Source organism: Amblyomma americanum, chromosome 1 (assembly GCF_052857255.1).
Source record: "Amblyomma americanum isolate KBUSLIRL-KWMA chromosome 1, ASM5285725v1, whole genome shotgun sequence".
Taxonomy (NCBI): domain Eukaryota; kingdom Metazoa; phylum Arthropoda; class Arachnida; order Ixodida; family Ixodidae; genus Amblyomma; species Amblyomma americanum.
In genome coordinates this window covers 431934671-431949164 of record NC_135497.1, presented here as the reverse complement: position 1 = coordinate 431949164, position 14494 = coordinate 431934671, and the positions used below count along the sequence as shown (strand labels likewise).

The 14494-nt window shown below is 40.6% G+C and overlaps 1 protein-coding gene across 1 annotated transcript in view; it reads left to right on the top strand.

Moving 5' to 3' along the window:
* The window catches only part of LOC144103903 (condensin-2 complex subunit G2-like), a 151344-nt gene that overhangs the window by 95097 nt on the left and 41753 nt on the right, over nt 1–14494 (top strand). Inside the window, exons 13-16 of the mRNA XM_077636619.1 lie at nt 765–917; nt 4057–4279; nt 7927–8138; nt 12960–13034. Coding sequence (XP_077492745.1) covers nt 765–917; nt 4057–4279; nt 7927–8138; nt 12960–13034 — 663 coding nt within the window. The remainder of the gene's footprint in view (nt 1–764; nt 918–4056; nt 4280–7926; nt 8139–12959; nt 13035–14494) is intronic.

Genomic DNA, 14494 nt, shown 5'->3' with positions numbered 1-14494 from the left:
AAGACCAGAGAGCAATTTCTTCCTTGTCTCTTGCTTATTCCTTTACACATTCGAGAGACAAGTCTATTTGGCTGAAGTAAGGCTGCCATTCTCAGTGGTCAAGTGCGATTTAATCATGAAATTCTAAAACAAATGTTCTTTCACTTAGGGCTGACCCTAAAGGCAGTCCTCCATAGTGCAACCATGATGGATCTTTAGAGGTGTGTCCTCTAGGTTATGAAAATAACCATGTATTTATATGCCATATTTTACGGCATTAACATAGCACATAATCTTTTTCCTTAATATTTCTAAACTCAGGTTGGATTGCATAACTGCCACATGTCTGGCTGAAAATTTATTCCCCCCCTTGTATTGCAATATGCATTGCGGTGCTGCTGTTGGAGCAGAGAGTTTTAGCTTAGGAAATCTCTTTATTATGCAGAGTAACGTGTGACAGATATCATGTATACTTTTCTTTTTTAATAGCCAGTTCATTCATTTGACGCTTACGAACACCATGACGGATTGTTCTGCAGTGAAATGCCAGATTTTTTCCATTCCTCTCTGTTGTAATCACAGCAAGTTCTTTTTACCAAGCCACTATTTTTCAAGTTTGTGTTACATTTCTTGTGCTATCTCATATAATATTTAGTAATCAGCCCAAGAATGCTTTACAGCTAGACCTTTATTGCTTTTCTGCACTGAGACTCTCATTGAGCTTCATATTGGGTACTGTCGACGTGCATGTGTTTGAGAAGTGCTTTGATAATGTTCTCTTCCAGGGACTTGCTTACATGACCCGTAGTCCGAAGGCTCACAACCTGCTGAGAGCCCTCATTGTGAAGAACAAAGACAATAGCCTGCAGGACACGCACTCTGTCCAGCTGTCCTACGTCTCCCTCTTGTTGGAAGCACGCCGTATACCGGGATTTAGGGTATGCTGCGGAATATTTCTTGGCTGCAGTTACTGCGAAAACAAAACGAAGTGCAGTTTGTCCATTACGGTTATAGGGCTCCAACAATTGTGTTGCCACCGCCGATTTTTTACAATGTTTACACGACCGCTGTGACCCTGCCGCCTAAGCTAGAAAAACAAGTTTTAACTCGTTAGAAAGGGAACTTTTTGTGCTTTTAAACTGTTTGGATTGGCAATTGTAAATATTGTTTCCCCAAGTAGTGTGAGCAGAAAATAGAACGCATCAAACAGTGCTTTTGTTCAACCTGCCTGCCTTTGCCCATATTTCGGGAAAAAACTGCTGCACCGATAAGAGGTCTGCTTCTTTAGCGTTTAAATTGAATGCTAATCTTGGTAAATATTCTGGGAGTTTTTGGCTACAGTGAGAGATATTTGGAACAGACCCTTTGTATAAGGTCAAAAGTGACCAGTATGGTGAATATTAAAAGCTAAATAGCTTCAGGTCGAATTGTCAAAACACAAACAGGTCTAGCACGTTTATGGATCATTCATCTTTTGGTAAGTGTGGAAAATTTCCTTGAGCTAATAGTTTTTTTTTTCGTGGCTCAAAGTTGCCCATCATCACAAACACGCTGCGCACACAAGACTGTGCACTCAATTTAAACACTGCAAAGCCAGCTTTTTTATTCCTACAGTAAAAAATGAAAGTTAGTGTTTAAGGAAATGAAATGATGCAGTAACTGTCTGGCACATCTTGGTGCACACCCAAACCAACCAGGTTGTAAGGAAAGGGATAAAGGAGGAAGTGAAAGAGGAAAGAGGAAGAGGTGCAATAGTGGAGGTCCCTGGAATAATTTCGACCACCTTCGGAACTTTATCTTGCACTGACACTCCATTGCACTCGGGAACTTTTTGAGTTTCAGCTCCATTGAAACGTGGCCACCCTGGTCAGTTTCGAACCCGGGTTCTCCGGCTCAGTAGAAGAAAGCCTTAATGAGCGGAGTACCTGGCTCATTAGGGCGCTTTTTCCATAAAATGTAATGTGAGCAGGAAAGTAGAACAAAAGTATTCTTTTATGCACTTCGTAACCGCCATTATTTTTAGCATCAGTGCAATGAGCCAAAAACCGAGACCTGTTTAAAAGTAACTGTTTGTCATTGTAATGAGTTTAGAACTTGTGTTTTAATCATAAGCAGGGGGGTCAAAGAGATCGCACAAACATAGTTAAAATTGCCACTGGTTACATAAATGGAACTCCAGCTTTAATTAATGAAAGGCTTGAAGTTTTGATAAAGTGTTTACAATGCATTTATTTTTGCAGTCCCTAAATAATTTGAAAATTTGGATAATTCGGGCAACAGACCTCTGTTAGGCCATGGTGCTGGATGCTCATTTATTCAAACGCTGCTGCGATAGCAGCAGTTATTCGGAATGAGCTTCCAAAGGGGGCCTCGTTGAGGTACATTCGGTACAAGAGACTTTCAAATCATTTTCATCAAATTAACTACACCCACCGCAGGACAAAGGCCAATTAATCATATCCTATGCTTTATGTGGCCACCTTTTCTCGAGGGCCGGGGGTTAACTGGTGTTTTCAAGTAGGAGGTAGTGGCCGTACTACACCAGGGTGGCCATATCTTGTTCTTATGAGGGAGTGCATTGTTGGCTCTGGTCGCTAGGATCAGGCCGCACCCAAGGCTTCCATCTAGCCCTCCTTAACCCGGAATTGTAGGATGTATTGTTGCCCGTGCATGTTTGACATGCACATAATGACAAACACTGGAAGGCCTTCATCATTAACCTAAAAATATTCCGGATGCACAGTTAAGTTTTCTGACCTTTGCCGCCAATCCAGGGTGACTGCAGTTATCAGTTGCTCGTCAGCCACATTCTGCTGACAGCTTGTGTCCTTTCAGAAACTGATTGCTCCACCACAGATATATTTCTTTGCTCCTATCTGTGTGGTTTTCCAACATGCAATAATTGTGCGCTTGTATTATTGATATGCGCAACTCTATTTCTAATGCGTTGCTCTTTGAAAGAGGCTGAATTACTTGTCATTCATGAGCAGTTCTGCTTCGACACTCCTAGTGGTGCTTACATAGTAAAGCATTTAATGCAACTAGAAAAAGTTGTTGTTGCTTCATGATTTTTGTCTCAAAAGCGGACGGCAGAGCCCAGTTTGTTTACAAAATAAATTTTCATTGATGCAAATATTTTTTGTGGCGGAGGGGAATGCGGGGCGGAGCAGTTATTATTCTGCTGTTCAGTTCACGTTGACTTTTTTTCTGTCCATTCAGATTCAAATAGTTGAGGTTTTATTTGTTATACTTTGAAAGCTGCTTCGTTAGTATAAGTAAACCTTGTTATAAGGTAGTAATAAGAGTGCCCAAATATGAACAACACGAAGAAAAAAGTGCACCAGTTGTTAATATGGCGCCTCTCGTGAACATGTGAAACCTTGCCTTTGATATATTATTGCCCCCTAAAATAATAAATAAAAAGGTGATTGCTGAATTTTTTTTATTGAATTGTCAAATTATTGAGCTCTTTTACATACAGACGTTAACATTCCGCTATAATCCACCTGCACAGACTGCCCGTGCGTGTCTATTGCGATTATTAAATTAAAAATCTTTTAACATTAAAAATATCACCCTGTATGCAACCTTGTGGGCACGCAGGACCACCTATGGTTTAGGAGGCCAACTCGCCGATTGGGATGGTGTTGAAATTTGTAGTAGCATGTTTGTGGAGCACGGTGAGAATTCCATTCGGGATCCGGCTCGATCGATGAAAAGTGTGACAGCAGTAATGACTCAAGCCAGCAGCCTGAGAGCTGTCTGAGTAGATGATGTGCGATAGTTTGTGTAAGCACAAATTAGCTTGGGAAGGTTTTTTCCTATTCCTGCACTTTATAAATGATTTATTAGAGACTTACTAACAATGATTTGTACAGTTTCTTTTATATTACACAGCGGAAGTGACCATTCACTATAGTGCCTGTGTGTCTGTCTTTTCCTTTGTTCTGTCATTTGCACTAGATAAGATTAATGTGATGTCAGAATACCAACTAGCCCAACAAGTTCTCTCTTTCAACAGAAGTTGATTTTCAGAAAGGTGCAGTAAGGGTTTTTTCGTTGCTCTGTGTGTTGCAGTTCTGGGATGTGACTCCACCGAACGATCTGCTGCCACTGTTGGCTGAGAGCAGGCCAAACCTGTCGTTGACGCTGGCGAAACTTTTGCGGAACAGTTACTTCGACCCCATGGCTGACGAGCGGAATAATATAGAACGCTGCTTCCTGTTGCACTCGCTCAACCCTGAAGCATTCCGTGTTTTCTACAGGCTCCTGACAGACGTCGCACCCATAAAGCCTATCAGTGCGGATTGTTTTATTCGGCTCTTTTCTTTTTGTTCTTCTGATACAGCTGAGCATTTATATGTCAGATATTTGACAGCCTCATGACTAAATTACAGCTGCCTGGTGTACATCCGACAAGCTGATTGCTTGTTAATCTTAAGAAGCTTAAAATAACGCTGTTTTGGTCCACATACAGAATATGTCAGCTCCGGACATATTCGAGTTTTTGTTTATATCGAACGATCAGATGATTCCTTTAAAGATAAGAGGAAGACGTTAGTGTGTCATCGTGAGTGTTCGGCCACGATGCAGGTTGGGCAATGAGAAATGAAACGAAGATGCGCCTCCGAGTGCTGATTCCACAAAGTGATATGCAGTACTTAGTGTTATTCCTTCTGTGTATTTAGTTGGATTGTGATGAACCATCTGAAAGAACGCAGGACAAGACATCTCACATGCATTCTCAAATGAAAGAAGGTAAACCTGGTTTTTAATTTCAGATATCCTTGAGCTAAGTGAATATTGCCCTGAGACAAACAAGGCAGCCTTATTTTAAAGTGATCCTAGTTATACCGAGAGAAACTTCATTTGCTGGAACAATGCATATTGTAATTTAAATTAAACAATGAATTAAAGCTAAGAAGCTTGCTGTTCCTGTATGCGACAAATCATTTCAAGTGAGGTGGCGGTGTTAGTTTACTTTCATTGTGAACAGTCTGCAGTAGGTCAGATGTTAGGTTGACACCCAAGTACTTGTAAGGCTCAACAGATTTATCACTTCGCTGCTGGGTAGGTAAATGGCAATAGTTCATTGTGTTTTGTGATTCTCACAAGCTTAGTTTGTTTTAGCGTTAATAGCCCTACCAAATTAGGCACCATTCCTTTAATTATGTTTCTACGATAAGGTTTAAATAAGAAGCAATGGTTTATCACGTTTTGTCAGATGCACTAAAGAAACTTGCACACCTTGACACACACTTGTGCAAGCTTCTGCTGGTGCTGCTGCCGTTAGTTTTGATGAGGAACATCAACTCTATGTGAAATATAGTGTCTGATCCTATCCCTCACATAAATGATCATTGCCTCTGCATACAGTACCAACTTGAATCTGTGCCCTCACAGCTTGTTTATAATAAGGATCTGAGGTCATCAGTGCAATTCGCAAGACATTGAAGGATATAGTTGTATATATTTTCTTCCTTATACTTTCTTGCTCTCCCTCCGGTCTGTAACAAGGAAGTAATTGCACTCAAGTGCAGCTATAAGACTACAGAGGAAATCTGTAGGCAGTAGGTTGGGGCCACTTGAAAAAATGAAAAATAATAAGCCCGCTCTCACAAAAACTTGTGGGCGAAAAATTAGTGAAAGAAAAACAAGTGGAAAAAAAATTCACCTTAGTCTAAAAGTTGAGGACCGCCACCTATCCGGGGCAGTTGCTCTACCAGCTAAGCTATAACCAAAAACGCTAGCGGGTGGTATGTTGTGACGAGACTGGTCGATAAATTGAAATGAAAATGGTGTTAGTGCATTGTTTATGGGAACAGTCAAGGTGGATTAGGTTTGTAAGAAGGGTGTAATCGCTCATTTGCATCCACCCAAGTGCAGTTCTTCCCTGACCCTTTAATTTATGGTGGCCGCAGCACACATGCTTAAGGGGGAAGTGATTTTCAAATGACGAGAATCTCGAAAAAGACTCATTTTGGAAAACGCAATATTTTCTTCCTTCCTTCAAACTACTTCACACTACCTCAACCTATAGGTTGTGTAAAAGTTTTAAACATTTGGATCAACAGTCGTCTGAGTGCACATGTTTAAGACTTTCAGAAATGAGGTAGTCTGGAACTGGAAACAAAACAACTTGCGCATGAACCCAGCACTGTTTTTAGTTGTTTCAGAAAAACTCAGCGTCTGTCCGAGTCACTTCGCTTAGATGGCATTAAAAATGTTTGAACAATTTCAGGATATTTGTTGAGGAAATCTGGTATCAGAAAGCTTAGTTTGTGATCGCCATCGCCATATGTTGTGCGAAACACGGGCTTGGCGTTAAGTTTCTTGTAGATTATATGAACCATACTTCGCGTGATATCTTGCTTGAAATATTTTCTCTGTTAAGTACTAGTGTGAACTTTCCAAGGCTAGTTTATGTTTATATATTTGTGAATGGGCAATATTTTATTAAATTTAAAATAAGGTGTAGTGTCTTCCGGAAGTGTTAAATTTCCTTCTGCTCGCACTGCTCACTTTTGCAAAAAAGGCTATCTATGTTAGTCTTATTTGTATCAATAAGGTCTTTCTAATTGTATCCTGAAACATTTTCCCCGAAAACAGGTCAAAAGTGACTCAAAATTAAAAGAAAAGTTTTGTGACCATAATTAGCATAAAATCGCTGAGATCTTCATGAAAATGCCAGTTTTCTCAAAGCGTTTTTTGACCTTACTGCCCTTCTTGCAAAAGCATATCATGACAATGACTTCATGGATTTTTATGCCTTTTTTGTACTGTGTTCCTTGTTAAATTTTCTATATTTCCGAATTACTGCCTCATTTTGTCACTCAGTAACAAATTTTGCATGACAGTTATGAATGCACTTATGCATACATGATATATTAGTCTGTATAGAAATATACAGGCTGATAAAAATATTTGGAGTTTGTCACAGCCTGAACCTTTCCTTTGGTTAAAGTTGAAGAGTGACTGGAGGCTTCTACCATGTTTTGTTGCCATGAAGGGCGTTCTGTCAGTTTGAAAGTTCACTGAAACACATAAGAATTTATAATGTCAAGAATACTGACAATATTGAGAGGAAATCTGTATTTTCTCATTTAGTGCACTTCCAAATAAGTGTGCCAAATTTTATTGGTCTACGCCTAAAATATAAAAATTTATCCTCTGACACCCGCATCCCCCTTAATATAGTAGAAAATTCTTGCCGTGGTTGGCATTTATTGTTTCCCTCGGTTTTGTTTATTAATGTTCTAAATAAAACGACTACCGCCGCCACCACTAGGTTTGGTCAGATAGTGATTTTTTTAGGAAATTCGAAGAAAATTGCTATTTGCTTTTATTAATTTGAAAGCAGATGTTGTGAATAATTTTGGCACACAAAAACAGTTCACTGCAGAATAGGCAACTTCAGAGCCATGTGTGTTTGTAACACACAAGTTCATTGCATTAAAAATATCTCGCAGTGAAATTGTAAAACTCACCTTAAAAATTCTGAAACAGACCACTTCAGATGCATCAAAACTAAGGTCACCTTCTTGGTAATACAAGAATAATACAAGAAATACAAAATCAGCGACATAACAAATCAATAGTATTTGTTAATAAAACCCCAGAACAAGTAACTGCACATGTTTCAACAAAGACACCAAGAGCAACTGTGGAAAAAAAGACAAGCTGCACTACAAGGAAACCACTGACATTTGCTGCTCCGCATGTTGAATTCTAAATGTACCAATGTTCTCATGTAGGAACTGAGAAAGTACTTTCATGAGGAAGCAGCGTTGAGGTTTAACTTGCAAGAGGCAGAGTGTGGCCTGTGTTTACATTTTTTGTTTACAACAGTGTTTGCAATTGGCATGCCAGGCTAGAGAGACCTCAAGCTGTTGTGGACCCTTGCTGTCATTGGGGAAAATGTATTGCTTTCATTGTGCTCTCTTTCAGTGAATTTCTTGGTTGCCATATGCAAAGCGGTGCGACTGAACTGTTCACTGCTCCGTAAGATTGCTGCCGAGGAGAACAGTGATCCAGGAAAGAGCAGTGGAACCGAATGTGACCAGAAAAACATCATAGAACAGAGTTCGGTGCACATACTGGTGGAAACACTGGCAATCACATACAACAGTCTCTCTTTATGCAAGGAGCTCTGCTCTGATGTGAGTTTCACCGTCTAAATTAACTATGCATCACTTTTTGTGCCAGATTTGTTCTTTGTGCATCTCCAGCTATGATCTAAACTGGTCCAGCCTGTGGATAATCTAGTTACTTGTATTTCTTTCCTCAAGACATCAGCCTTTTTTACATTCGAAGTGACCCAGTTTCATAGAAAAAAATGATAATTTGTTTTCAAGAAAGGAAACGGTGCAGTAGCTGTCTTCTTGGTGGGCATCTAGACTCGTCTTGCAGGAAGGCATGAAGGAGGAAATGAAAAAATGAAGAGAAAAAGGCTTGATATTGTAGGACTCAAGAATAATTCTGACCACCTAAGGTAGTTTAATGTACAGAGATATCGCACAGCACACGGGCGCCATCCACGCTCCGCCTCATTGAAGCGCACCCGCCGCATTCGAAATTGGAAACTCGTGCTCGGGTTCAGCAGCTGAGCGCTCAACAACAGAGCCACCATGGCAGGCCCAGTTTCTTGGAGGTACTTCAAGAACAAAGTGAGGTCGAAATATCATCCACAGAATTGTGTGTATACTAATGTAAAAGAAACCTAGGAATAAGTATTGCGCATTCTTTCTTCTGGAAGCTTCATTCAGGGCTGGGGACACTAGAAAACATGGCTATTTACCATTGAGGTGTTTGACTTTGGTTTTTGTGGGCGGCCTTAATTGATACTACTCCTTAATTTTGCTACAACGTATATTCATGCCATTCCATTTGCTGCATTCTAGTGTCACTTGTCAGATATTCTACTAATACCAACGTATTGGAGAGGGGTGGAGACAAGATGAATACCATATTTACTCGCATGACAATCACACCTGCTCTTTTGGTTGTCAAAATGCAAACTTTTGCCAATGTACAGAGAAATTTATTAAACATTTACAGATTTTATTTTAAAAACTGAGAGATACGTCGATGTGGACTGTGTGGTCTGTGCTGGTGCATTGTACAGCAAGGCGCACATTAGTTACCTGGTATGGATCAAAAGTAGACAATTAAGTGAAATTAACTGGTCAGCTTCTTTATTTTTGATTTTAGCTGGCAAGTTTATATCGAGAATTTGAAGGCAATAAACGCTAAAAATAAGACCTATTTTTAAATTTGTTAAACCAGCATGTGGTTCGAAATACATTATGGCGAAAGTATATCTCTGAATGCCTACTGAGTTGGCTTTCCCGCAACGCACTTGTAATAAATTACGTCGCTTATGTTTTTATGCATTAAATATCCATATCAAGAATATATCTGACGCTCTAGAAGTTGACTTGATTTTGGCGACAATACCATGTGAAGCGATTCCATTTTTAAAAATACAGTGAGAAAAAGCCAACTCAAAGGGTTTCGAATGTGTATTTTTGGCGTTCGATAGTTTAAACCACATTGCCGATTAAAAAAAATTAAAAACAAGTTGCGCCTTCTATATCGGCAGCCTTCAATTTTGCAATATAACCTAGCCCTCTAATGTTAAAGTACATTTATTGGTTAATTTTAGATATTAAATAGTCGGTTTATCCATATAAGGTACATGTCAGCCTTGCTGTACAGTTCACCTGCCCAGACCATATTTCTCACATATTATTAAGATGACAACCTTTAATTGGTAAAAAAATTTCCTTCATGATTACTCGGTGTAATGAACGAGCAGTCTTCAAATTTTTGTAACTTTTCATAAAAGAGACCATTTCTTATACAATTAAGTGTAGGGCAAGATGTGCTTTATAATTGGATGCTTATACAAAACTGCAGAACAGCTCAGTTGCATCGCTCCTAAAAAGACTCATTGATGTACGCTTTTTGTGCCAGCCAAACCAAAGGCATGTGGCCTGTGCAGAATTGCAACATAGGTAACTGGCCTCTCGAAAATATGGCTGTATATAGTGAGTATGGCTTGGAATATAAAATGCGCCATGATTCTATACTCATAACAGGGAGAGAAAAGCTGCTGTTTAGTTACTTTTGCGAAGATTGATAATATTGACAGTGCACCGTAGCATTGATAGAAAATTGCTTGTTTACATTACAAACATTACAATATACCGTGGACACTCGACAAGACCGAAAGCTTATTTGTACGTAGAGTTCGAATTAATGGGAGCCTCTTCTTATACTCGATGTTGACCGTACCAAATCGTAAATTCGAGTAAGCTGGTTGTTAGAATGAATTCAGTTAAACAAAGATGTGTAATAACGCAAGATATGCTAATTATTTGAAAAGTACTATTTGATCTGTTAAAAAGAAATGTCAGTTCAAGTGCTCCTTGTTTTAAATGAAGGAGAGGAAGATCTGTTATTGAGGGGGTAAATTTCAAACATTTTGAGTACAGTACAACCCCGCTGTAGTAAACTGTGTAATAGTAAAAACTGGGCTACAGTGAAGTGAAGCTGCATTCCCATTTCGCCTTCCATAGACGACAGTACACTGTTGATTTCTTATAGTAGAGATTTTATTTAGGAAACGGCTATAGTAAAGATTGTCTGGCTGTGGCGATGTATTTCCCATGGAATGATGACATCGCGGCACGCACGAAGTCTAGGATCGCAAGGGATACAGATACGGTAGGTTGTCGGGCAAGTTGGTTTCTATAAGCCATAACTACAGCGCAACGAACGGGACGTAGAGGAAGGACACAGGCAGGGACACAACGCAGCGCTGTGTTGTGTCCCTGCCTGTATCGTTCTACGTCACGTTCGTTGCGCTGTACTTATTGGATATAGATACGTTATACAATGAAAACGGCGCTTTTGGCGGTGGCTTCGTCATTAAGCTTTACATGAGAGAGGAGAAGCCAGTTTATCAAATACCTTGAGGCGGTGAGGCCCTGAAAATGTAGAGCTTGCTATGGATGTAGAAAGAAGGTGGCGCATGTCGCTAAGAAAGCCAGTGAAGGTGCAGTAAGGAGCAAAAAAGGGGTGAAAAGGCCATGCGTTCGTAGCACGGCGGCGCAAAGCACTGGGAAGCGGTGGCAGAAGGTAGAGGCACGGCGGCACTGCGCAGACGGTTTTTCCGCGCTTGACTGTGTGGCACGCGTTTTTTAACTACGGTCTCTTCAATAACGTGAACGGCGAAACAAAACACGCTCGAGCAAGTGCTGATGTCTTCTGCCTCTGAGGCTATGTCTCGCTATCGAAACCGAAATTCGAAGGTTCCACAAGGTTGCCTAACCCACCACTGCTGCTCTAAAAAAAGTGCTCAGTGTACCTTTTAAGCATTCGTAGAACGTGGCGCACAGATGCCATGATTACCGACCGGCAGGCTAATGTCCGATCAGTTCAATTTTTCATATCTCCTCCTAGCATTGGAAAATGAAGAAGAAAAAACTGAAAGCGAAGAGCTGGGGTTTAAAGAACCAAACGAGATGGTGCAGCTTGTCCAGGAGCGCCTTCTTCAATTTTTGGTCGCAGGTTCAAAGCGTCGGTTACATATGGCCTATGACACGGTAACAAAGGAGTTAACTGTTGAGGGTTTCTACTGTTTTGCAGTACGTTATGCAGTACCCAGTTCAGGTATATGAAGCAGTTTGAGTGTCTAAAATTTGGCTGGTTAAAGTTTTAGTACAGAGCCATCAACCAGCGGTTTGCTTGGCCTTTAACTAATGCTGTGAACCAAAGAGCAAGTTGTTACTTGTGTGCCTCAGTTTGTGCCGCTTTTTACTACTTTGAACTTCCGTGGGCCATCTACGTTTCTTTAAATTTGTTTGAGCCAATCGAAGTTTTGTCGGAAGTTCACGAATGCGGCTTCGTCATATGGAAGTGAAAAGAACCCGCACTTATATGTCATCTGTACAAAAAATGAAACTTCACTCTTCGGACCTCTATCGAGATGTGAGACAATTACTGCATCGCTTCCTTTCCTCAAAAACTAATTTAGGACTTCTAATTTCAATATAGAAGTGTTTTTTTTTTCAGATAAAAGCGTGCAAGTCTGTTTGTCTCTATTGCCCGTGAGTGGTAGTAGAAGCACTGAAGCAAAACGTAAGCAGACAATAATGGTACTCTTGCTCAAATTCTATGAAGTAAGCATTAATTGTGAGGCTTTTCTCTGCAGTGCTTTATTTTCTATGCTGTGAACTACTCTTGTTTAAAAAGGCCAGCTGACAGGATGATGGTATTATTGTCTATTGGCTATAATGGTACTGAGTTACAAAACAGTGGTCTAGTCGCAGTAGCTGAATGATTAGGGCACATGATTGCTGAACCCAAGGATGCGGGTTCGCTCCAGGCCACGGCGGCCACGGCAAAACACAAGGAGCCCCTGTGCTGTGCGATGGTAGTGCACGTTAGAGAACCCCAGGTGGTCGAAATTAATCCGAAGCCCTGCACTGCGGCGTCCCTCATATCCCATGTCGCTTTGGGACGTCAAGCCTAAAATATTATACAATATCACAAATGAGTGGTTTGTTGGTCATTACTAAGAGCGCACATTGCCTAGCTAAGAAGCTGTTTTGCTGACATGCAGTCACTGAAAACATGCGAAAGCATTGTGAGAGTGAGAATGTTGCCAGCGTGACCAACAAAAAGCTGCAATCGCGTGGCCAGTCATTTAAGAGAAAAAGCTGAGAACCTTCAATTTGACAGTAACACCTCTCGTAGTGGAACATTCTGTCCAAAACCAGTGCTTTGGGAGAAGTTTCATGGCCATGAGGAGTCATCAACATGGGGTGCTCGATTCCTGCCTCATAATTTGAAAGCATTTGTTTGATTTGAAAAATTATTATTCATATTTGGTTTTCAATCTCTCTTTATGCTATATTTTGTTGTTTTTATGTCCTCCTCTTCTCTTCTGCCTCCTTTTTGCTTGTTGCTGGAAGGAGCTGAAGGAGCAGTGGAAGTACCTTGTGGCCATCATGAAGAAGTCAATGAATGAGTTGTTCCCTTTGACTGATGTAAGTTTTGCTCTGCGGTCTTTCATTTAACTTTGTAATATAGCCGTGGATTTCACAGTTTCCATGCTTTTCGTAACAATCGTCTTTTGTTCACGGAGCACGTGACAAAATTGTCTGTTTTGGTGGCGTAGCGGATTTAAAGTTGTGAAATGAACGGCTGTGAAGGCACTGCAGAGGGGGCACAAACGAAAGACAAAATATGCTCTATGGCTATATGGGTGACTTAGTGATGCATTGTTAGGGATTGGCGCAAAAGCCATGGCCGTCTTTTGCATTGTTCCTTAAAAATGCACGCAATGTGTGCATGCATCTTCGTGCGGTTTGAACTATTACGCAAGAATGAAATAGAACCAGAGCCTATGAGGAAAATAAAATATTTTACACGTTTACTTCCCGCTCCCGTGTGCAGTTAGCATGATTCGTGTTCCTGAGTAAAGGGTCTAGCTAAGCATATGTTCATAAATGAGTTGCAAAAGAAAACTTTGCTGAAAAATAGAAAAGTATGACATACGCATGCTCACATTTTGAGTTGACCCAGTTACGTATATGCATCAAGCCTAATGGTCAATGTGGCTGGTGAACAAAAGTTGCTCTTATTAGAGTGACAATCAGAGTGGCGGCAAGTTACTGCATTGTGCCGGTTGGTGCTGTCGGCGCATGTGCATTGGCAGCTACCAGCTGCGGTAAGTGGTAACGGTAGATGATGTAGAGTATGCTAAAACTCTCTAATAAGAAACTGGCAGCTGTTGTCATTTGCTTCTACTGTTACCATTTGTCACCAAGATACACCGAGGAGTACTTGAAATTAAACTCTGTTCGGCAGAAGGTCCTCTGTAACAAAGCGCAAACTAGCTTGTTAGCCTCCTAATTGAGTTCATTTTGACCGAATGTTCATTGTAAATGAATCCGCTGTAAATGAAGTGTAATCAATGAGATAGGACGACCAACCAACTGATTCAGATCAGTGTGTTATATATCATTGGCCATTGAAACTAAATTCGTTGCAACATGATACCATAGTCTTGTGCATCACGCATGAATTGCTAGTCTAATCGTCATAGCTATCATCTCTCCCGAACTGCCCAGGAGACTCCTGAATTTTGACGGACCCTCCCAATTGTACGAGCAGGCTCTTATTTCTCCCAAAAGTTGTCCTTCACATTCTTGGGAGTGTTTTTTTCTAAAAAAATTGCTAGCACGTGCTTTTTACCTGGCCGAAGCCAAATTAAATTTTTTCCTTATTTATTGTGTTTCTATCAGATTTTATTGTTCATTTTTAAGCTGTTTGCCAATTTTCTCGCGATCTTTGGAACATGTTGCCAGAAAGTGAAAAGCAGACAGAGAGGGTTCGACACCGAGGACATGGCTGCCACCTAAAACAGTTAGCGTCCTTTGCGAGGAGGATAAGAGGAAAGATGCAATGCGTGGCCTGTGATACCATGTGGATTGGTAAATATACG